The following is a 24802-nucleotide window of genomic DNA, read 5'->3' as shown; positions in this document are numbered from 1 at the left end:
ATCTCCTTGCAGTCCAAGGGACTCTCAAGAGTCTTCTCCAAAACCACAGTTCAAAAGCATCAATTCTTCAGTGCTCAGCCTTCTTTATAGTCCAACTCTCACATCCATACATGACTACTGGAAAAACCATAGCCTTGACTAGATGGACCTTTGTTGACAAAGTAATGTCTCTGCTTTTGAATATGCTGTGTAGGATGGTCATAACTTTCCTTCCAAGGAGTAAGCGTCTTTTAATTTCATGTCTGCAGTCACCATCTTCAGTGATTTTGGAGCCCAGAAAAATAGTCAGCCACTGTTTCACTGTTTTCCCATCTATTTGCCATGAAGTGATGGGACCAGATGCCATGATCTTAGTTTTCTGAATGTTGAGCTTTAAGCCAACTTTTTCACTCTCCTCTTTCACTTTCATCAAGAGGCTCCTTAGTTCTTCATCACTTTCTGCCATAAGGGTGGTGTCATCTGCATATCTGAGGTTATTGATATTTCTCCCAGCAATCTTGATTCCAGCTTGTGCTTCCTCCAGCCCAGCATTTCTCATGATGTACTCTGCATAGAAGTTAAATAAGCAGGGTGACAATATACAGCCTTGATGTACTCCTTTTCCTATTTGGAACCAGTCTGTTGTTCCATGTCCAGTTCTAACTGTTGCTTCTTGACCTGCATACAGGTTTCTCAAGAGGCAGGTCATTACTTCTTCTCTCAATATCCATTTCCAAAATTAGTGCTTGTATACCTCCTGGGTCTTTAGCTTTATAGGGATATATACTCATGATATGTTCTGTCTCCTAGGAGTATTCAGAAAATGCTTTCAGGCATACAGGTTAACTCACATGCCTTGGAGATGTGGTATTAATAGAACACTCTATTAGGCAGATTGAGTTAGACAATGCTGTTTAAGAATTTGGGGGAGAATCACTGGGCTTAGGAATATATTTCTTCATTCTCTGCTTGTTGGTCTCCCACACCTTCTCCCACTTCCCTCTCTTCCCAGAACAGAATGTCAGAGAGGAATCAGTGAGGCAAGGGTGACCTTCGTATTGCACATTCTAATTCCATTCCACTCCTATGCAATTAACTCTCTCTCCTTTTTCTAACTAAATTTGAATCTGTTTCTAAGGGAGGTAAAGTCAAAACAGCTCAAAACAAAACCAATTTTAAGAACTCCAGAGACTGAGGGTGTGGTGCCGGGTCTGCCCTGCTTCTTCTTCATGGACCCCTGTCACCTACAGGAGCTGTTCTCTGTGTATCTTGAGCCTGGAGGAAATCCAGAGACGAGCAAAGAGTGAGACCAGCAGACACTCAACCTGCTCCAACAAAAGGCCAGGCAGAGTGACTCACAGGCCTCCTAAGTGGGCACATATTCCCTATTGTGTGTTGAAAGTCTTGGCTGGTTTCTAGGCTCCTTTCTGCCCTGTGCATTCCACAGATTCACCTGTTGTCAGGCAAATATGAAATATACACCCTGTGCACACACATCCGTATATCTAGTGAAGGGCCTGCGTGGAAGGTGTGCCTCTAATGACGTGACTCGTGCCAGGCCACAAGTACTTATTTTGCCAGACTGCAGCAGCCCACAGAAAAGCAGCTGCATTCAGTCTCCAAGGAGATTCCGGGCCAGTTTCCTTGGCAATGAGCTGTCTCTGTCATTGAGTCCTATGCCCTGGGGTTGCCGTATTGCTACAGCACGCTTTGCTGATAGGTACTCGTGGGAAACTTGACTGCTTGTAACTTTTCTCTGGGTTTATTTCCAGTGATTTCAGAAGTTGAGACTTTTTATTGTCTATGGTTATTTTAGTTTTGTGATGATCAACTGATAGTTTGAAAGATAAGACATTTTTTAATAGGGCATTTAATTATTTTTCTTAATAATGAGTCAAATGATTGGTCAGAAAGACAACCCACTTGGATTTTAGTACTTTCTGGTGGATTAGGCAGAAAATTTAGTCCAGGTATAAAAGTGTGCATCTCATAAAGTTATATGTTTTTTAAAAATATCTGGTTCTAATGAAGAACTGTATAGTAATAACTATGAGAAAAATAATTTGTCCATTGAAAAACACTGGTGATTTAAAAAAAAAAATAAAGAAGAAAAGCCAAAGGCAAGTTAGTAAAGTATTAACCATCTAAAAGATATCATAGTACATAGTGTCTTGAAAAATTTAGACAATTAAATATATTAAAATTTAGTATTTCTGGAGTAAACTGTAGACTTAAGTCAATATATCAATATTTGTTCCTTAATGGTAACTGTTAATTTGTTCTTTCATGGTAAGATGTTACTAATAGGATAAACCATGTACAGGGCTGGGTAAAATATGGCCACATTCTGTACCATGCTACATTTTTCTATAAATCAAAACTTCTAAAAAATCAAGTTTATTACAGAAAAATCATCCTAATTGGTTTGCTGGGGCTGCCAAAACAAAGTATCACAAACTGTGTATCACAAAAAAGTGGCTTTAATAACAGAAATCCATTGTCTTATGGTTCTGGAGGCTGGAGATGAGAATGTCAGCAGGGTTGGTTTCTTCTCAGAGCTGGGAGGCTTCACTCCTCGTCTACTCCCCTTGTCTCTTCACATTGTCTTCCCTCCATATGTATTTCTGTGTCCAAATTTCCCTGTTTTATGAAGATGATTGTTTAGTTCCTCAGTCATGTCCAACTCTTCAAGACCCCACGAATGCAGCATGCCAGGCTTCCCTGTCCCTCACCATCTCCCACAGTTTGTTCAAACTTGTGTCCATTGAGTCAATGATGCCATCCAACCATCTCATCCTCTGTCATCCCCTTCTCGTCCTGCCTTCAGTCTTTCCCAGCATCAGGGTCTTTCCCAATGAATTGGCTGTTTGCATCAGGTGGCCAAAGAATTAGAGCTTCAGCATCAGTTCTTCCAGTGAATATTCAGGATTGATTTCCTTCAGGATTGACCAGTTTGATCTTGCTGTTCAAGGGATTCTGAAGAATCTTCTCCAGCACCACAGTTTGAAAGCATCAGTTCTTTGGCACTCAGCCTTCTTTGCACTTCCCTGGTGGCTCAGTCGGTAAAGAGTCTGCCTGCAATGAAGGATACCCAGGTTCGGTACCTGGATGGGGAGGATCCCCTGGAGAAGGAAATGGCCACCCACTCCAGTATTCCTGCTTGGAGAATTCCATGGACAGAAGAACCTGGTGGGTTACAGAGAGTCAAACATGACTGAGTGACTAACACTTTCAGCCTTCTTTATAGTCCAACTCTCACATCCATACATGACTACTGGAAAAACCATAGGATACCAATCCTGTTGAGTGAGGATCTACCCTGATGGCTTTGCTTTAACTTGGTTGCCTGTGTAAAGACCCCACCTCCAAATAAGACCATCTTTGAGGTACCAGGGATTAGGACCTCAAAGTGTGAAATGGAAGTGGGGGGAGCAGAAGGCAACCAATGACATTACCAACCTCCCCCCAAATTAACACTCTGTGATGCCTAACATTTTCTCAAGTGTTTCCCACACATCACCTCTTTAATCTTCCCTTTACTTTGGATGTGTTTGTGTGTTGGTTCTGTTCCCCGCAGTGACAGCCAGCAGCTGCAGCTCCTGTACCTGGAGTGCATCCTGTCCGTGCTCAGCAGCTCCTCCTCCTCCATGCAGCTGCACCGAGGCTTCACAGACCTCATCTGGTGAGGACTCATCTTGATGCCCACGCTGGCTCTGCACTAGGCCCGGGGGCTCGCTCCGTCCGGCTGGGTCTGTGGGTCCCTTCCCATGGCATCTGTGCCTCTCTTGTTCCATTTCTGTGTAAATGTATTAGAGGGAAAGAGTGCTTTGCTTATATGTACCAGACCAAGCTACGGAGAGTAAAGGATAATTATTTTGACCAACTATGCCTCCCAAGGCCCACCTGCATTTTATTTACATCTAAGATCATGAAAGCCTATGTTCTAAATCATATAAAGTCACCAGTGAATTGCACAGGAGAGATAGTTCCCCTTCACCATAACTGAACCTTCTTTGCAACCTCACCCTGGTACTCTCTCCATCTCAACCTGAAAACTAGTCTCTTAATCACAGTCAGAGATTCACACAAATGACAGGCCCCTCAGGCAGCCAGCAAGTTGCTCTGGGTTCCTGGGCTAATCTGACAGGGAGAAAGTTGAGTGCTGTGTATCAGTGTGATATGTGTCAGAATTTTAAATTAACTTCTCAAATGAGAAATATAAGTAATTTCATTATTTATAATAAAATGAAACTTTATCACTAAGCCATTTAGCACTTTGAGTCCATTTTCTTCATAGAAGATGCTTTCTGATACTTCTCTTGATAGTTTATATAGTTAACCCCAGCTTGAATTATGAAGAAAAGTATTCTGTTGCTATCCCCAGGAGTGATGGAGAGACAGGACATGCTGGAGCAGGAGGTAGCCAGAAAAAGGGGCAGTAAAGAGCCCAGCTCTTACGTGTCATTTTTGGGGCACCTGGTATTTACCCTCAGGATAGTATTCATGTTTCTTCATCTGGCTTGAAGGGAAACTGATCTTTCCTCTCCTCCCCTCTCAGGAAGAACCTTTGCCCCGCTCTCATCGTGATCCTGGGGAATCCGATTCATGATAAAACCATCACCTCTGCACACAGCAGCAGCACGAGTACCAGCATCGAGTCAGACTCAGTGTCTCCTGGGGTTTCCGACCACGGCCGGGGTTCGGGCTGCTCCTCCACAGCGCCAGCCCTGAGTGGGCCAGTGGCCCGGACCATCTACTACATCGCGGCTGAGCTGGTGCGGCTAGTGGGGTCGGTGGACTCCATGAAGCCCGTGTTGCAGTCCCTCTACCACCGTGTGCTGCTCTACCCCCCACCCCAGCACCGTGTGGAAGCCATCAAGATCATGAAAGAGGTAGGGAGGCCGTGAAGGACACCCCCAGCTTTGTTGTGGGGGCTGAGCACCTTGTCTTGTGCACAGGAAGTACTTAGAAAGCGTTTGCCAATCATCTGCTGGAGCTTAATTGCTTCTCTGCAGTATCCAATAATAGTATCTTTAGCACTGGAGGCTGTGTGGGCATGTGTTGGGAGTTGGGCTAAGGGGGTGTTGATAAATGCTCACTGCAGCAAAGCCGTTTGATAATTTGAGCCACATGCATCTGACTGGAACCCAGGCTGAACTTTCAGTTTGCTCCCTAAGGTACTGTCTGTGCAGATGTGTGTGTTTATTCACTTTTGCCAAAATTGGATTTCAAAATGATTTTATACTCAGGTTATACATTATCCAAAAATGAGCTTTACTGATCTCTGATTTCTAAAAGGGACCCTGTTCTCCACTCCTTCTTATGCCCTATTTCTCCCACATGTCATGAGACAAAGGATGTCCAGCTTAGGATATATGTCCCAGTGAGCCACTTCATGATTTCGAGGAGGAATTGGAGCTATTTTGAGGATACTTTAAGAATTCCTCTGCTTCTCAACCAAAAAGAAAAATGATCAACTTTTTTGTACCTGTAAACTTGTCCATGAAGGTTTAATCACACTGGCTTTTGGTACCTGACACCAAAAAAATCAGTGTAACAAAATTACCTTGAGCAGTATTGGCTACTCACCAGTTTTTAAAAAGCTTAATTTGAACGACTTGCTGATGTTGTTTTCATGAGATTTGACTGTAATCAAAAATGGAAATTCTCACCCAGTATTTCCAGAAATGAAGGAACAATCCAAGTTTAATTGCTGATGAAGAAAATTTATGGACCCACAGAAGTAATGACCATTTTTCTTTATGCCAGTATTTAACATATATTATCTTTAATATTCATAATAACTTTGTGAGGTTATATACCAGTGAAGAATGTCTTCCCTAACAGAGCTTCAGGCAAGGGGATCAAATGGGCAGCTTTAATATCTGGTCACCACTCGGTTGATGAACACAATGCAGCTTTGGAGGCCAATGAGACCAGAAGCATTTGTGGTTTAGTCACTAAGTCGTGTCCAACTCTTGTGACCCCTTGGGCTGTAGCTGTCCATGGGATTCCCCAGGCAAGAATATTGGAGTGGGTAGCCATTTCCTTCTCCAAGGGATCTTCCCAACCCAGGGATTGAACCTAGGTCTCCTGCATTGCAGGCGGATTCTTTACGGACTGAGCTACCAGGGGCCACCACCCAAACAACCGTCCCCTAGGAACCTGCCCCCACCCCTGTGAAGCTTGTCGTGTGGAGGAACAGGGTGGACTTTCTTTGAATTAGCCAATCTCCAAGAATAGGACAGTAGAAGGGGCCACCATGCATGCTCATCTCTTTCTCCTGAATTAACCAGTCAGACCAGCCACTCCCCCTCCACTGGGAAGAAGTGAGAAAAGGAGAAGGACCCAGAATGCTATTCCACTGGGTGTTCCTGCCCGTAGAAACATAAAGCCAGGAAAAAGGAATTTTCCCTCCCACAAAGAAACTACTTCAAGGGGTCAAATGACTTGCCCAGGGTCAAAAGAAAGAGAAAAGGTGGGCACTTCCCTGGTGGTCCAGTGGTTAAGACTCTGCCTTCCAATAAGGGGATGTGGGTTCCATCCCTGGTTGGGGAACTAAGATCGCACATCCCAAGGGGCAATGATGAGCCCACATGCTGCAACTAAGACCCTATGCAACCAAATAAATAAATAAAAATAAAATTAACTTTCTTAAAAAAGAGAAAGGGTACAAATCTCCATCTGAACCCAAGCCCCTGGTCTTTCCCTACACACACTTATCACTGGGCTGGACTTTCATATTACAATGCAGATGATTCCAGCAGCTCTTTTCCTGGCACTGGTTCAGCTACCCTTTCCATGAAGTTGGGTCTGAGTCAAGGTTTGAATCCCCTCTCTGCCACTCATCAGCTAGATACCATAGCTAAAGCATTTAACTCTGAACTTAGCAGTTTATTTTCGCTACGTAGTGACAGTATGCCAAAGGTTGCCAATTCAAAATGCCATAAAGTTTGTATAAGTACTTTGTGAGTATTTAAAGTGATAAGCAAATATGTGGTGCGCTTATGAGCTTCCCTCGTGGCTCAGATGGTAAAGAACCTACCTGCACTGCCGGAGACCCGAGTTCAATCCCTAGGTCAGGAAGATCCCCTGGAGAAAGGCATGGCAGCCAACTCTAGTATTCTTGCTTGGAGAATTCCATGGACAGGGGAGCCTGGGAGGGCTTCAGTCCGGGGGGTTGCAGTGAATCAGACACAACTTAGTGACTGAACAACAACATAAAGGAAGAGAAAAACGTACAGAGAGCTAAAGATAGCAGGTTCTCATCACCTCCTGCCTGAAGCAGCGAATCATTCACGTTGGTCTCCTTGCCTCCTGCCTGTGTGTTTTCTCCCTTTTATTTTCCTGGATGGGCTTCCCAGGTGGCTCAGATGGTAAAGAATCTACCTGCAATGCAGGAGACTCTGGTTTGACCCCTGGCTCAGGAAGATCCCCTGGAGAAGGGAATGACTGTCCATTCCAGTATTCTTGCCTAGGGAATTCCATGGACAAAGGAGTCTGGCAGACTACCGTCCGTGGGGTCACAAAGAGTTAGACGTGACTGAGCAACTAGCACTTTTCACTATATTTGTAAATGGCCACTGTTAATTTTTCCACTCTCCAGTGGCGCATGTTGCCTCTCCCATCAAGTCTAAAATACTCTGCCCAGTTTCCAGACCCTTCCATCATCATTCTCATTTCCCATCATTTCTCAGGTTGCACCCTCATTCCATCCTGCTTTGTTCAGTTTCTACTTTCCTGCTTCTCTTCCAGCTCCCCCTGCTCTGTGCCCATTGGCCACTTCCACTTCACATAGTGAAATGGTGGATCACAGTAAGCTAGACAGACTCTGCTGGCACTTCACATTAGCTTATTTACAGACTTCTTTAGGGAGATAATATTGCTCCCATTTTCCAGATTGGGATACTGAGGCTTCTTGAAGAGAGGTTTACTCCCCCAAAGTCCTTGTGAGCAATATGACTAAAATATAAACCCAGATATTCTAATTACAACTGCCTTTCTGTCAAAATCTTTCTCTTTTATGACTCTGCTTCCTCAGACCAGTGATTTCACTCTTCTCTAAATCTTGTTCCACCATTTAGCAATTGATTATAATGCCTAATCACTCTGACTGCTCCACAATACCATGTGGAACAAGCCTCTTGTCTCCCTAAACATGGTTTTGTATACATTGTTTTCTGTGTTTCCTTTGATATCTAACACTACTGTCCTTGAATAAGAATAAGTGTTCAATACATTTTGATATTCAAGTGTTCAATATTCTGACCTGAAGACAGAATATCTGCAGAGGGTGTTTTGAAGCAACAGCATCCTTTCTTTCCCCCTCAGAACTTCCCAGGTGATGCGAGCAGTAAACAATCTGCCTGCCAATGCAGGAGATGCAAGAGACCAGGGTTAGATCCCTTGGGTCGGGAAGATCCCCTGGAGAAGAAAATGGCAACCCACACCAGTATTCTCGCCTGTAAAATCCCATGGACAGAGAAGCCTGGTGGGCTACAGTCCATGGGGTGGCAAAGAGTCAGACATGACTAAGTGAGCATACAAAAAGCAAGTATACAGAGATGACAGGCACTGGAGTTATCCTTGCCCAGGGTAGAGCCACTCGACAGCTGAATTCTAAGTAAATACTTTGCCTACGAGGTGTATAGTTCTCAATGCACTTTCTATAATAGCTTCCTTAGTACTGCAAAGGAAATCAGTTCCATGTTCCCCTCTTCATGGATTTGCTGGCTCCCCACGGTCAATTTGCTAAGCGAGGCTGTAATTGACACCAGGGTAGTGTGTCCAGGCCGTGCTGCCCCGCGGAGCACAACATACTCACGTGGGCCAGGTTGTTCTCACGAGCATCGCCTCCACTTACTGTGGCAAAACCAGTAATTTGGGAAGGCTGGTAACCTAGATACCAAAATATGCAGGGCTCAGGCATACAAAGGAAACCCCTGGGCACCCAGGATGTTTGTTTGCTCTTGTGGAGTTTGAACGCCTGGTACATTATTTGCCGTTCTCTCTCTAATTCGTCTCTCTGCCATGTGTGCTGTGTGCTTATTAATCAAAGGCATACAGGACATTTTGTTTTTCAAAATACATTTTCTTTTTTTGCTTCTATTCCCCCCACCCAAAACATTTCATAACCAAAAAGAACACCTTGCTTCCTTTTCTCTCCCCCACGTTTCAGCTTTAGAAGGAAGCCCTAGTCTTTATCAGACTTGTGACACCCTAGCCACTGACACCAATTCCTCATTCCCACCAGAAGAAGCTGAAATTAAACAAGTCTTGCTTTTCTTTAAGTATTTGTTGAGAGTTCTCCAAAACTCTATTTCCTTTCCCTCCAGACTCTGAAGCACCTGAGAAATAAACATAAGATTAATGTGAGAATTCAAATATGTCATCTGATTTATTCCTGGTAAAGTTGGATTAGGGAATGTAATGGGATCCCAAGAGAGAGTCAGATTTCCCACTCTTGTGCCCCTGAAAGGCACTTATCCTTCTAACAAGAGATGGGACAGCTAGAGGCTCAGAGGCATAGCCACTTCACTTGGCTGCAGGTCTGGCAGGTAGACAGATGGAGAGAGAGAAAGAGAAACTGCCTTGATCTCTGTAATATTGCTCCTTTCTTGATGACAAAAAAAAAAACAAAACAATGTGGAAGCTTCATGTTTGTGCCTCCAAGAGAGACGTTCCCAATTTCTGGCAGAAGAAAGGAATTTTGAAGAAGCAAAACATGTAATTTTTTCTACTTAATATACTTTATCTTGCAAATATAAGTCATTTTGAAAATAACGTAATAGTAGGATGTCTGCTTCAATGTACTTGATTAATCAATCTTTCTTTAACTTAGCCTCAAATTGAAATTTTCTGTACAGGTGTCTACCATATAGAAACAAAAATACATTTGAACGAAAAAATTATGAAAATCCTATATGAGAACTTGTAAGATATAGCCAAAACAGTGCATAAAAGGATATCTATGGCTTCAATGACTTACCTCAAAAAATAGAAAGTCTAAAATGAATGTTCTAATTCTCCAACTTAGGTAGTTTGGAAAGGAAGAGCTTAAATTTTTTAAAAACTCAAAAGAAAGACTAGGATTGTTGTTAAGTCCTTTTCAACTCTTTGCCACCCCAAGAACTGCAGTACATACATTCTTCACTATCTTACAGAGTTTGCTCAAACGCATGTCCATTGAGTTGATGATCCCATACAATCATCTCACCTTTCTGTTGTCCCCTTCTCTTGCCCTAAATCTTTCCCGGCATCAGAGTCTTTTCCAATGAGTTGGCTCTTTGCATCAGGTGGACAAAGTATTGGAGCATCAGCATCAGTCCTTCCAATGAATATTCAGGACTGATTTCCTTTAGGATTGACTAATTTGACCTCCTTGCTGTCCACGGGACTCCCAAGAGTCTTCTCCAGCACCACAGTTCGAAAGCATCAATTCTTCAGCACTCAGCCTTCTTTATGGTCCAATTCTCACATCCGTATATGACCACTGGGACAAGTATAGCTTTGACTATATGGACCTTTGCCAGCAAAGTGATGTCTCTGTTTTTTAATATGCTAAGTTTGACATGGCTTTTCTTCCAAGGAGCAAACATCCTTTAATTTCATGGCTACAGTCACTGTCCACAGTGATTTTGGAGCCCAAGAAAATAAAATCTGTCACTGTTTCCACTTTTTCCCTATTTGCCATGAAGTGATGGGACTAGATGCCATGATCTTAGTTTTTTGAGTGCTGAGTTTTAAGCCAGCTTTTTCAGTTTCCTCTTTCACCTTGATCAAGAGGTTCTTTAATTCCTCTTCACTTTCTGCCATTAGAGTGGTTTTATCTGCATATCTGAGGTTGTTGATATTTCTCCTGGCAGTCTTGATTCTAGCTTGTGATTCATCCAGCCCAGCATTTTGCATTATGTACTCTGCATATAAGTTAAATAAGCAGGATGATAATATACAGTGTTGACATACTCCTTTCCCAATTTTGAACCAGTCTGTTGTTCCATGTCTGGTTCTAACTATTGCTTCTTGACCTGCATACAGGTTTCTCAGGAGACAGGTGAGCTGGTTTGTTATTCTCATCTCTTTAAGAATTTTCAACAGTTTGTTGTGATCTACACAGTCAAAGGCTTTAGCGTGGTCAATGAAACAAAAGTAGATGTTTTTCTGGAATTCCCTTGTTTTTTCTGTGATCCAAGGGATGTTGGCTATTTGATCTCTGGTTCCTCTGCCTTTTCTAAATCCAGCTTGTACATCTGGAATTTCTCAATTCACATACTGTTGAAGCGTAGCTTGAAGGATTTCGAGCATGACATTGCTAGCATGTGAAATGAGCGCAATTGTATGGTAGTATGAACATTCTTTTGTGTTGCCTTTCTTTGGGATTGTAATGAAAACTGACCTTTTCCAGTCCTGTGGCCACTGCTGAGTTTTCCAAATTTTGGCATATTGAGTGCAGCACTTTCATAGCATTATCTTTTAGGATTTAAAATAGCTCAGCTGGAATTCCATCACCTCCCCTAGCTCTGTTCATAGTAATGCTTCCTAAGGCCCACTTGACTTCATGTTCCAGGATGTCTGGCTCCAGGTGAGTGACCACACCATTGTGGTTATTCAGGTCATTAAGACATTTTTGTATAGTTCTTCTGTGTATTCTTGCCACCTCTTCCTAATCTTTTCTGCTTCTGTTAGGTCTTTGCCATTTCTGTCCTTTATTGTGCCCATCTTGCATGAAATGTTCCCTTGGTATCTCCAATTTTCTTGAAGAGATCGCTAGTCTTCCCCATTCTATTGTTTTCCTCTGTTTCTTTGCATTGTTCACTTAAGAAGCCTTTCTTATATCTCCTTGCTATTCTCTGGAATTCTGCCTTTGGTTGGGTATATCTTTCCCTTTCTCCTTTACTTTTTGCTTTTCTTCTTTTCTCAGCTATTTGTAAGGCCTCCTCAGATAGTCACTTTGCCCTTTTGCATTAAGTAATGTGATTAAAAGCAAACACAATATAGTGAATCAATAAAGTAAAACATGCCAGGACTCTGAAAATACTAACAGAAGAATTCAAAATTCTAAAATAGGTAAAAATAAACAAAAATAAGAATTTTTAAAAAGGGCATATGACCATAGATGTTACAAATGTTAAAGAAATGAACAAAGGTATTAAGGCAACTTTAGACCATTAAATTTGAAAACTTAGATAAAATAGATAAGTCCCTAGGAAATAATGCAACTTAAAAAAAAATTGATTCAAAGAGAAATTGAGGACCTAAGTAGTATTATCATCTTTAAAAAAATTGAATCAGTAGTTAATACCTTTCCATTCAGAAGAAATTAGTGGCCCCATACAGCTTGAGAAACAAGTTATACCAACATTCAAAGAACAGGTAGTTCTAATAATACATGAACTTTCCCAGGTAATAGAAAGGTATACTTCTTAATTCAGTTTTTGAAGCTAGTCAGTTTCATAGCAAAATAAGGCAGGGAGAGGATAGAAAAGTTAAATTATAGGCCAGTCTTACTAAAGAACATAGGCGTAGGTGCTTTCTAGTTCTGTGATATAAAAAACTTTGAAGCACTCCCTCAAAGGATATTCTTTGTCTAAGCTGGTCCTAAACTGGGGAGCTGGGGACCCAATGGGTATTCCAAGTCAAGGAGAACACTAAAGTCAGATTTATTAAGATTTGAATTCCAAATTGTGTTTTCTCCTTAGACCATATCACTCAAGAGAGAACATGTATGTTTATTTGATCTCACAGTTCTTGTGCTTTTTTATGATATTCACTTTTCTGTTATTTTTTCCCCATATGCTTAAAGCTACTTGGGAGCCCAAAGCGTCTCTGTGATTTGGCAGGACCCAGCTCCACTGAACCTGACTCGAGAAAAAGATCAATTTCAAAAAGAAAGTCTCATCTGGATCTTCTCAAACTGTATGATATGTTCTCCTTTTGGATCTTTATTGCTTGGTGAAGACTGCTTCTCTGAATATTCTTAACGTTGTTTCTAAGTTCCTGAAATTATATGAATCTGTTATATGAGATATGACTATGTAGTAATGTACCTGAAAGCCAGAGGAGAAGTCTTATCTCAGTTTATTGTAATCATATAACTTTCCATATTTTCATATTGACTTAGAGAAAAGCCAGTGTACAAATTGTACAGAAATTCTTCATTGGGCTTATTTTGGGGAAAAACTTTTTGACTTAATATGTTACAGCTATATGATTCCTTTCCATAGAGTCCCTCTCAGAAATGGAATATTATCTGATTTGTAATAGTTGTAGTCACATGGATCTCTTCAGAAATATATTTCTTGAATAAAGGAAGGTCCATACTATCCTAGAGGCATTATAAATGTTTTCTGTTTGGAAAACTGAACATGTTACAAAAGTGAGATTATTCTATGCCTGTCCTTGTGAAGATCATAAATTTGCATCAGAATCTTTTATTTGTACCTACATAAACCAGGCAACCTAAAGACTGTGATTCAAAGTGGGCCATTTTCCAGCCTGAGCACATTTGTTTCCTTTATTGTTCATTTTATTCTTTTTGCCCAGATCATTTGATTTTATGTGAATCAAGAGTATCTCTTTTGAATACCTAACTGTTCACCAGTCTAATTCTTGTTCATTTGGTAGCATTTTTCCATGTTTCCTGTACTGATGCCGTCTGCTTCTTTGAACACTTTCAGCATCATGGACGGCATGACCGAGGCGTGCATCAAGGGCGGCATCGAGGCCTGCTACGCCGCCGTGTCCTGCGTCTGCACCTTGCTGGGAGCCTTGGAGGAGCTCAGCCAGGGCAGGGGCTTGAGCGAAAGTCAAGTCCAGCTGCTGCTGCTGCGCCTGGAGGAGCTGAAGGACGGGGCCGAGTCCAGCCGTGACTCCATGGAGATCAATGAGGCCGACTTCCGCTGGCAGCGGCGAGTCCTGTCCTCGGAACACACACCCTGGGAGTTGGGGAATGAGCGGAACCTTGACATCAGCATCAGCGTTACCACGGACACCGGCCAGACCACCTTGGAGGGAGAGTTGGGTCAGACCACACCCGAGGACCACTCGGAAAACCCCAAGAATGGCCTCAAGTCACCAGCCGTCCAGGAGGGCAAGGAGACTCTGAGTAAAGTGTCAGAACCAGAAGCTGTGGACCAGCCAGACGTGGTTCAAAGGAGCCACACGGTTGCCTACCCCGATATAACCAACTTCCTGTCCGTCGACTGCAGGATGAGGTCCTACGGATCCAGATACAGTGAGAGCAACTTCAGCGTGGACGACCAAGACCTCTCTCGGACAGAATTCGACTCCTGTGACCAGTACTCCATGGCGGCTGAAAAGGACTCCGGGAGATCGGACGTGTCGGACATTGGATCCGACAACTGTTCTTTAGCTGATGAGGAGCAGACCCCCCGGGACTGCCTGGGCCACAGGTCCCTGCGGACCGCAGCTCTCTCTCTCAAGCTGCTGAAGAACCAGGAGGCTGACCAGCACAGCGCCCGGCTGTTCGTGCAGTCGCTGGAGGGTCTCCTGCCGCGCCTCCTGGCCCTGCCCAGTGTGGAAGAGGTAGACTCAGCCCTCCAGAACTTTGTCTCTACCTTCTGCTCAGGTTTGTAATTCATTTTTTTGCTACGCAGTCCACTAGAATATTCAGAGCATTTTGTTTAATGGGCAGTTACTAGCATGCATGGAGTTTGAAGTGCTCAGAGCATCTTGATGAATCTTGGGTTTCTTAAAGAGAGCCAAGGACTGTAACTGACTGGAGGTGGTTTGTTCAAATTGTGCAGCAGTCGATGGCTAGAATACACCGAGAGGTGGATAAATGTGCAGAGGGTAAGAGGTAAGTGCCTTCTAGAAAGCTGATGCTGACTGAAACAAAATGACAGTCTGGGATTCTCAGAACACTGAATTCTTCCTGTGCTTCTACACTGTGATATCTTAAAATCATAGTGTGTTGTACTTCTGGTTTGTTGACATGTTAATTATTTCAGATGAGGTCTTGGAGCAGATGCAGGTTGTCCTACCACTATATTCTGAATTCCCCTGAACTTCCCACAGTGTGTGATGCTCCAGTGTTCTATGTCAGCATAGCATTCTCCAATCTCAGACCCTTCTGTCTGCCAAATGTCAACCTTGTGACCCAAACGGCATTTAAACTGGTGTGCCTTGGGCTATCTTGGCCAGGGTATACCAGAGAATTATACTAGTTTTGCTGAAGGGCTGAAAATGATCACCCAGGATTTTGGTGAAGAAAGGAGGTAAACAATATAGGGAAGCAGCATTTAACACAGGGAATAATGAATTTATTAATAGTGAATTTAGATCATTTTCTTGTAAGGTATTTGTAGAGGGAGCATGCAGCTTTTTCCTTCATATGTAGAGAAAACCCCAGTTCTTCCTTACAGTGCCTCTTCCCTCTTTTATGAGTCACACAGAGCACTGTACTTCTGACAGTTGGTCACCAAATGTGTGCAAGTTTTCCCCTCAAACAACAAGCAAACCTCAGACAGCAGCTGAGTGTCTTACAATATAACTCAGTTCTGATGCTACCTAACCCCCACTATAGATGCCAGCTGCAAGCCCAGGCTGTCACCTGTTCTTCTAAGCAACTGGCTATAAATCAGAGCTTCTCATGACCGCTTCCTTAGGTTCACTTAATTTGTTAGAATAGCTCACAGACCTCAGGGAAACACTCACTTTTGCTTACCAATTTACTAAAGGATCTGATAAAGGATATAGATGAATGGCCAGATGAAGAGATACACAGAGTGAGGTCTCGGAGGGTCCTGAGTACAGGAGCTTCTGTCCCCATGGAGTTGGGTGGGTCACCCTCCTGGTGTGGATGTGTCTGCCAACTTGGAATCTCCCCAAACCTCTACTGCTGGGATTTATGGAGGCTTCCTCATGTAGGTGTGATCAATTATTAACTCCATTTCCAGCTCCTCTCCTCTCTCTTGAGGATGGCATGGTGGGGGTGGAGCCAAAAATTCTTTGCTCCTATCAAGGAGTTATCCAGGAGCCCACCCAGAGTCACCTCTTTAGAAAAAGAGATCGTCTTAGTGTTCTTATTACTTGGGAATTTATGAGAGTTTCAGGAGCCCTGGGTCATGGGTGAGATCAAAGACACATATTAGAATAAGAGGTATTCCTAGTGTTCTTATCACTTAGGAAGTCATTAGGGTTTTAGGAGCTTTGTGCCAGGAACTGGGAGCAGAGACCAATATATGTATTTTCTATTCTCTCATAGTGCTACAGAGAGAAAGCAGTTAATGAGTGCAAAAAAATTTATAGCAGGAATAAATGATTGCCTGACCTCAGGGTGCTCAACTGTGCCTTCCCCTGAAATCCAAGGGTCTTTTGACCACACAGAACTGTCAAAAGCTAAGACCATTGCTTGTTCTTCCACCACTGAGCCCTGAACATGTGTCTGTCATGACACTTCCTGTATTTGTCATAGTTATATGAGTTCATGCATCCACCTTTCCCTTTCTAGACTCTTAGCTCCTTGGAAGCTACAACCCCATCTGTATCACACACAAATACAAAAAAATTGTAGCCCAGTTATTGGAACTTGGTAGAAGTGACTGCTGTATTGTTAAGAAGGAGCTTAAGTATCTTAAGAAGCTGAGCAGATTGTCCTTTGTCAAATCAATCCAGGTATATTTAAGGAAGAACATTTTTTAATATGAGAGTGATCCAAAGTTATAGCATAAAGCACCAGCAGAGATACAGCACTTCTAATCCTGGACTACTCAGTAACTGTCTAATGTACCTAGTGATTAGAAAGAGATGCATATAATTTCTCAACTTTCCTAACTGCATTGCATTCTTGTTAAGGCAGTAAAATATCAGTTTCTAAGACTACCCAACATTTTTCTCAATATTTTTCTTTTAAGAATTAGATATAAAAATAGTTGGGATATTTAATTTGTGTGAAGGAATACACACATACACACAAAATCATGTTTCATTTCATTTCAAAAATTATGTTTCATTTCTAGTCATTGAAATACAAGAAAAATATATAAATATGGTTCTTAAAAATTGTATTTCTCCCTAGTACCTTATGTGCACCATTATTAAATTTTACATTCTTTTATTGAACATTCCTAGTGTATTTGTGTTGTGTGTGTCTCTCTCTCTTCTGTCTCTTTATCTCTGTTTATCTCATACACACACATGTGCACCCACACACACAAATGCTTCTTCAGTCAACATTTATAGAGAAACTTCATTGTGCTGTGTCCGAAGGGTGCCAGATATGTGTGATTTATCCTCAATAAATATTTATTGACTGTAAATTGATGAACTTGCTCTTTGATCCCTAAAGATGTGAATAGTTATGTGCTGAAGGAGTACAACCTGAGTTGGAAGGGGTTTGGTAGGGTCTCTGAACCTGTGCATCTTCTCAACTGAAAGCATTCTTGGGAAGAGGAGCTTAGCAACTTCTCCAACCAGCTTGGTGTCCCTGGTGACAAGGCAGAGTCTGGCACCTATCAGTGGTGCCCCAAAAGAGCTGTGTATCAGATCACAGCACTGCCCCTTGTTGCAGTGATGATGGCCTTAAGTAATCAAGAAATGGTAGAATTACATTTAGGCCCTTCTATGTAAAATTAAAATTATCCATACAAAATAACAGCTGCAGAAGTTTTAGCATTTAAGAATGTAAGATTTAGCTCTCAGATAAATTCATGTTTACAAACAACATCCCTTAGTAATTAAAAGACGCTGCTCCTTAGAAGAAAAGCTATGACAAACCTAGACAGCGTAATAAAAAGCAGAGACTTCACTTTGCCAACAAAGGTCTATATAATCAAAGCTGTGGTTTTTCCAGTAGTCATGTACCATCGCAAGAGTTGGGCCATAATGAAGGCTGAGCGCCGAAGAATTGATGCTTTCAAACTGTGGTGCTGGAGAAGACTCTTGAGAGCCCCTTGGACAGCAGGAAGATCAAACCAGTCAATTCTAAAGGAAATCAATCCTGAATATCCATTGGAAGAACTGATGCTGAAGCTCCAATACTTTGTCTACCTGATGCAAAGAGCTGACTCATTGAAAAAGACCCTGATGCTGAGAAAGATTGAGGACAGGAAGAGAAGGAGATGACAAAGGATAAGATAGTTGGATGGCATCACCGATTCATGGACATGAGTTTGAGCAAACTCTGGGAGATGGTGAAGGACAGGGAAGCCTTGTGTGCTATAGTCCATGGGGTCACAAAGAGTTGGACACAACTGAGCAACTGAAAAACAACAACAAAGTAATTCCAGAGAATGACTTCCAAAGGCCCTACCTCCTTTCCTAGGAGAATTGGGAAATATAATCCTAGCAAAGTCTTTTACAAAATTTGAAGTAAACCTTCACACTTGTGTTTTTGTGTTTTTCAAATCAGTACTTATTTGTAGCATGTGCAGAACAGCACTTGCGTGAATTTTATTTGACCAGAATGCAGCTCCATCAACGTTGCAAACTGCTCAGCTTTTAGGTCTATAAAATGTCCCATCAGATCCAATATGTTGTGACATTAACTTTTACATGTAGAAATGAGTACTTTGAAATAAGACTTCAAAATCTTTTGGTTGTTTCTAAATGTAGCAGGTTTTTAAAATTTACTTTTAATTGGAGGATCAGTTTAGTTCAGTCGCTCAGTCGTGTCCGACTCTTTGTAACCCCATGGATTGCAGCACTCCAGGCCTCCCTGTCCATCACCAACTCCCGGAGTTCACTCAAACTCACGTCCATCGAGTCAGTGATGCCATCCAGCCATCTCATCCTCTGTCGTCCCCTTCTCCTCCTGTCCGAAATCCCTCCCAGCATCAGAGTCTTTTCCAGTGAGTCAACTCTTCACATGAGGTGGCCAAAGTACTGGAGTTTCAGCTTTAGCATCATTCCTTCCAAAGAACACCCAGGACTGATCTCCTTCAGAATGGACTGGTTGGATCTCCTTGCAGGCCAAGGGACTCTCAAGAATCTTCTCCAACACCACAGTTCAAAAGCATCAATTCTTCGGTGCTCAGTCTTCTTCACAGTCCAACTCTTACATCCATACATGACCACTGGATTGCTTTATAATCTTATGTTGGCTTCTGCCATACAAACAACGTTGACACTGCCATAAGTATACACGTGTCCCCTCCCTCTTGAACCTCCCCCCGCCATCCATCCTGTCCCTCTGGGTTGTCACAGGGTACTGTGTTGAGCTCCCTGTGTTATACAGCAACTTCCCACTAGATATCTGTTTTACATAAGGTAATATATATGTTTCAGTGCTACTCTCTCAGTTCGTCCCATCATCTTCTTTCCCTGCTGTGTCTAAAGTCTTTTCTGATGGATGAACCTAGAGCCTGTTATGCAGAGTGAAGTAAGTCAGAAAGAGAAAAACAAATATTGTATATTAATGCATATATATGAAATCTAGAAAAATGGTAATAATGAAGCAAATGTAGTTTGTAGTGATTGTCTATAACCAAGTTGTTAGTTATTTTTTTTTTAATTCTGGTGACCTCCACAGCACTTTTACCAATTAGGAATTGGTCTCTATATCTGAATTACAGACTCATCACTCTGTGGTCCTGCTGCCAGTAAGCTGGTTCTCTTCAGGTACTGCATTTAGTGGTTCAGTGGATCCCACTGACTGTTGCTGTGGGTCAGCTGAAGCTACTGGGTACGCGGCTGGGTCCACGTGAGGCAGAGCTCTCCCTCCAAGATGAAAGATGATTGAAAGAGAAACCTCTATCCCTGTGAGACAGAGGAATGGCAGATTTCCTTTGTTCCCCGAGAGAAAGTTAGGAAAGCAAAAACAGGAGAAGGGGAGAAAGAGTTTCCTGGAGTCATAACCCAGATATTTTACTCATTATTTCCTTCCGTGTCAAAAGCTTCAAACCTTATTTTCCCCAAAACTCCCATCAAACATTTGTCCCTGACTGGTTATCAGGGTCCACCATCCTGGCTGAGGTCAGCCTTACTTGGCATTTCTCAGGGCCCCCTGTTCTCCAATACTTAAACATACAGTTGAGATGTCTCCTTAATTCCACATAATTCAAGGGGCTTTTTCTTTGAAAGAAATTAAAGTTTTTTGGGGTAGGGTGGGGGGTAGTTTGCAAACATCCAGACAAACCTGGGTTTCATTATGATATTAATATCTTTAATAGACTACTGGAGTGGGTAACCTATCCCTTCTTCATTGGATCTTCCCAACCCAGGAATTGAACTAGGGTCTCCTGCATTGCAAGGGGATTCTTTACCAGTTGAGCTACCAGGGAAGCCCATCTTTAATAGGAAGCTGGTATTGAATGTGAGCAGCGCACATTCAATACCAGCCAAAATGCCTCTTATCCTCCATAGAAGAAAATGGTGTCTGTATACGGCCCCCATGGGGGTGAGAAAGCAACAGCTGGCCTCCCACAGCCACTGACAGAGGGGCGTGCTCATAGGCTTTGGGATTGCTGTTCCTCAGATCAGTAGTGTTTGGTTGGAATCTGGAAGCTCACTATGACCAAGTGTGAGCTTATTGCAAGCAACCTAATATTTATCAAGTGCCAAACTTCAGAAAAGGTAATATAGATAATGAAAATAAATGTGTTAGTCACTCAGTCATGCCCAGCTCTTTGTGACCCCATGGACTATACAGCCCACCAGGCCCCTCTGTCCATGGAATTCTCCAGGCAAGAATTCCTGGTAGCCATCCCTTTCTCCAGGGGATCTTCCCGACCCAGGGATCAAACCCAAGTCTCCCACACTGCAGGCAGATTTTTTACTGTCTGAGCCACCAGGGAAGCACAATATAACTCGTATGAATTTCAACTGTGCAGGAAATATGTATGTCTTTAAATTAAAACAAATTTGACTCCTGACCTGCAACCTACCTAGCTGGCTAGACATTTGATCTCTGCTAGCTCTCAGGGCAGAGAAGACAATGGCACCCCACTCCAGTATTCTTGCCTGGAAAATCCCATGGACGGAGGAGCCTGGAGGGCTGCAGTCCATGGGGTGGCTGAGGGTCGGACACAACTGAGTGACTTCACTTTCACTTTTCACTTTCATGCATTGGAGAAGGAAATGGCAACCCACTCCAGTGTTCTTGCCTGAAGAATCCCAGAGACGGGGGAGTCTGGTGGGCTGCCGTCTATGGGGTCACACAGAGTCGGACACAACTGAAGTGACTTAGCAGCAGCAGCAGCCCTCAGGGTCCCATGCCAGGGTAAATCTAGAAGCAGGAGTTTGTGTGGGGTCTGGGTTCATGTCACCAGTGAACCCTCATTGTACACTTCACAGGCTTTCTGTGGGTCCTATGATTTTGCTACCTCCCTGCCAGTGTGGGGCCTGGAATGCTCAGGCAAGGCCGGGAGGCCCTGTGCATATACTTTGTCCTCCTCCAGGGTCCTGCCAACCTCCAGATGCTGCCAGGCAGCAAGAAGCCCCAGACCTCCAATCCCTGCCCAGCCAGGGAGTGGCCCTTCTCTTCCTTGCTGCTTTCTCTTTTCATCACCTCTGGGTGCATGTCATTTGCATGCACATATTTAGGATGGGCTGTTTCACCTACATCCCTAAATCCATCCTCAGGGTGTTTACAGGAGCAAATGTAGCATTGGGGCGAACATAGTATCAGATGAAGAGAAGTGGACTTGGGTAAGTTTTGTCACCCCCAAGCTCTCTGTGACAGCAGCTTTCTCTGGCTGAATGAGACCATCTTTAGAGCATGAGGTTTCATTGGTTTTTGTTTTTCCAGTTAATTTGTTAAAAAAAAACCAAAAAACAAAATATAGGTACCTTTCAAAATGAAAAGCATACTATGAAATGTAAAAGAATGTTTTGAAAAAATAGTTGGAGGAAACCAATAACTATTTATTTATACATATATTTGAAACTGTTTCCTTGTTTGTTAATAGCTTTTATATTTTAATTAATTTATTTTAATTGGAGGATAATTACTTTACAATATTGTGATGGTTTTTGCCATACATCAGCAAGTCAGGCATAAGCACACATATGCCCTCCCATCTCAAACCCCCCTCCCACACCCCTCCCCACCCCATCCCTCTAGGTTGTCCCAGAGCACTGGCCTTGGGTGCCCTCCTTCATGCATCAAACTTGCACTGGTTATCTATTTTACATATGGTGATGTATGTTTCAATGCTATTCTCTCAAATCATCCCACTCTCTCCTCCCACTGAGTCCAGAAGCCTGTTCTTTACGTCTGTGTCTCCCTTGTGTTAACAGCTCTTACTGAGATATAATTCACATACTATGCAATGCACCCTTTTCAAGTCCCTAATTCAAAGGGGTTTTTCTAATATATTACATTATTATTTGTGTTAGTTGCTGCAGTGAATATTGACATATAGGTATGTGTTCAAATTCCTGTTTTCAGTTCTCCTGGTAAACTCCTGCTGCTGCTGCTGCTAAGTCGCTTCAGTCGTGTCCGACTCTGTGCGACCCCATAGACGGAAGCCCACTAGGCTCCCCCGTCCCTGGGATTCTCCAGGCAAGAACACTGGAGTGGGTTGCCATTTCCTTCTCCAATGCATGAAAGTGAAAAGTGAAAGTGAAGTCGCTCAGTCGTGTCCGACTCTTAGCAACCCCATGGACTGCAGCCCACCAGGCTCCTCCGTCCGTGGGATTTTCCAGGCAAGAGTACTGGAGTGGGGTGCCATTGCCTTCTCCGGGTAAACTCCTAAGAGTGCTGAATTGCTGGGTCATACGGTAATTCTGTTTAGCTTTTGAGGAACATTATTACTTTTAGAAGTAATAATGGACTTTTATTTGGACACGGACTGTAGCCTGCCAGCTTCTCCTGTCCATGGAATTCTCCAGGCAAGAGTACTGGACTGGGTAGCCATCCATATTGCAGGCGGATTCTTTACCATCTGAGCCACCAGGGAAGCCCACTTTTAGCAAAGTTTGTGCTTATGAGTTACTGCACTAAGCATCTGAAATGTTTGCATCTAGTTGCCATAGTGAACTTGTTTGTTCATTTTCATTCATTCAGCAAATAATTTTAAAGAATCTACTATGTATTAGACTCTGTTCTAGGCACTGGTGTTATCTAGTGAAAAGAACTGACAAAATCCCTCCCTCTCATAGGTCTTATGTAATAGTAGTCATGGCAAACAGTAAGCGAAAATCTATTAATAAATGCCATTAAGGCAATGAATAAAAATGCCTGGTGAGGCGGAATATTGCAGAGGATGAGGGTACTGGGCCAGATGCTATTTTGGATGGAATTAAAGGGGAATGTCTGTGACAAGCTAGCACTTGAGCAGAGCCCTGAAAGAATCAAGGAGGCAGCAAGTCATCCAAAGATCTTGGGAGACCTCTGTGGGGTAGGTGTGGAGGGGACAGAAATGTGAATGCCCTGAGGCGCGTCCAGACTTGGTGAGGTCAAAGAACAGCAGACAGTTTGGGATGACTGAGGGGAGTAAGAGGAGGCAGGGGGAGTGTCGGGGTTTTTTATATTGTGATTTGGAGAGTTTGAGCAGTAGATAGAGGTAATCAGTTATTTTGCCTATCTCTAGGTAAAGAAGGGTTTAAGTGATTTTACCAAAGCTCCTGGGGAGTAACCAACAAGGTTTTCCCAAATAGGTTTGCTATGGAGTGCTTGCTCTTTCCCACCAGCCTAGGGCACACATCTGCCATGACACTGTTCCTCGCTGGCTGTTCTACGAGATGTCTTTGTCCCTGGGACTGGTTGGTGGCTCCACTAAGTGGTCAGCAGTGTCTGCCCAGCGTGCTGTTTGAGGTCTCTGGGTTTTCTCCCATAGGTATGATGCATTCACCAGGGTTTGATGGGAACAGCAGCCTGGGCCTGCAGATGCTGATGAACGCGGACAGCCTGTACTCGGCGGCGCACTGCGCGCTGCTGCTCAACCTGAAGCTCTCCCACGGTGACTACTACCGCAAGCGGCCCACCCTGGCACCCAGCACCATGGTGAGTGTGCGTCTTTCCCGACCAGGCCTGCCAAGGACCAACAGCGGCCTCTGGGCTGGCACCCGAGCATCGTTGGCCAGAGAGGGATGACTTGGCCGTACCCACAGGGCTGTGGAGGGCGGGCACTCACCATCCACAGGAACCTTTGTGCAGGTTGCACAGAACGGTGAACCACAGGGCTACCCACTTGGTTCCAGGAGCAAAGAGCACCAATGTACCCGCATTGGCTGCCTGCCAGTGGCCCAGTAACTCCATTGGGTGGCATTAAACACACATTCAAAAACGTGATCAGCTTAGTAAGTAAGCGCTGGGCTCTGAAATCTACCAAGACATATGCATACCCAGAGCCAAGCTGCCTAACACTGATAACAAAGTCCCTCTGTAAGGCGGTGAGAGTGATGGGAGGGCCTCTTTCATGGTTGGCTCCCTGGCATGAGCAGGCCCCTCCATAGTGGACCCCAGCACCAGTTCAAGAGCCTACAGCCTTGAAGCTGCCTGAAGGGATCATTTGTCTGATAAACGATGAACAGATTGTACACTTCTGAAGGTGAGTGGTGGCTATATGAGTGTCAATCAGGTATCTCTTGAGACACGTATGTCCTTCAGGGAGCACAGGTCACCTCTGGTGCTGACGGGGTGGTGAGAAGGAGGTGCTTTGAAACGTCTCTGTGCAGCTTCTAATCCTCCCACACGCCAGAGAGTAAAAATATCAAGTGCGGTATCTCTACTTCTGTTGTTGTTTAGTCGGTCAGTCATGTCCTACTCTTTGCAATCCCAGGGACTGTAGCCCACCAGGCTCCTCTGTCCATGGGATTTCCCCAGTCAAGAATACTGGAAGCAGGTTGCCATTTCCTTCTCCAGGGGATCTTCCCCACTCAGGGATTGAACCCACATCTCCTGCATTGGCAGGAGGATTCT

General features: G+C 43.5%; 1 protein-coding gene across 1 annotated transcript in view; it reads left to right on the top strand.

Annotated features, from left to right (window-relative positions):
- Positions 1-24802, top strand: part of KIAA1244 (KIAA1244 ortholog) — a 176986-nt gene that overhangs the window by 93560 nt on the left and 58624 nt on the right. Inside the window, exons 10-14 of the mRNA XM_010844224.1 lie at positions 3557-3661; positions 4538-4871; positions 12782-12894; positions 13656-14566; positions 23718-23884. Of these exons, the coding sequence (XP_010842526.1) occupies positions 3557-3661; positions 4538-4871; positions 12782-12894; positions 13656-14566; positions 23718-23884 (1630 nt within the window). The remainder of the gene's footprint in view (positions 1-3556; positions 3662-4537; positions 4872-12781; positions 12895-13655; positions 14567-23717; positions 23885-24802) is intronic.

This window comes from Bison bison, unplaced genomic scaffold (assembly GCF_000754665.1).
Source record: "Bison bison bison isolate TAMUID 2011002044 unplaced genomic scaffold, Bison_UMD1.0 scf7180017864198, whole genome shotgun sequence".
NCBI lineage: Eukaryota > Metazoa > Chordata > Mammalia > Artiodactyla > Bovidae > Bison > Bison bison.
This window is presented reverse-complemented; position numbering and strand designations above follow the sequence as displayed.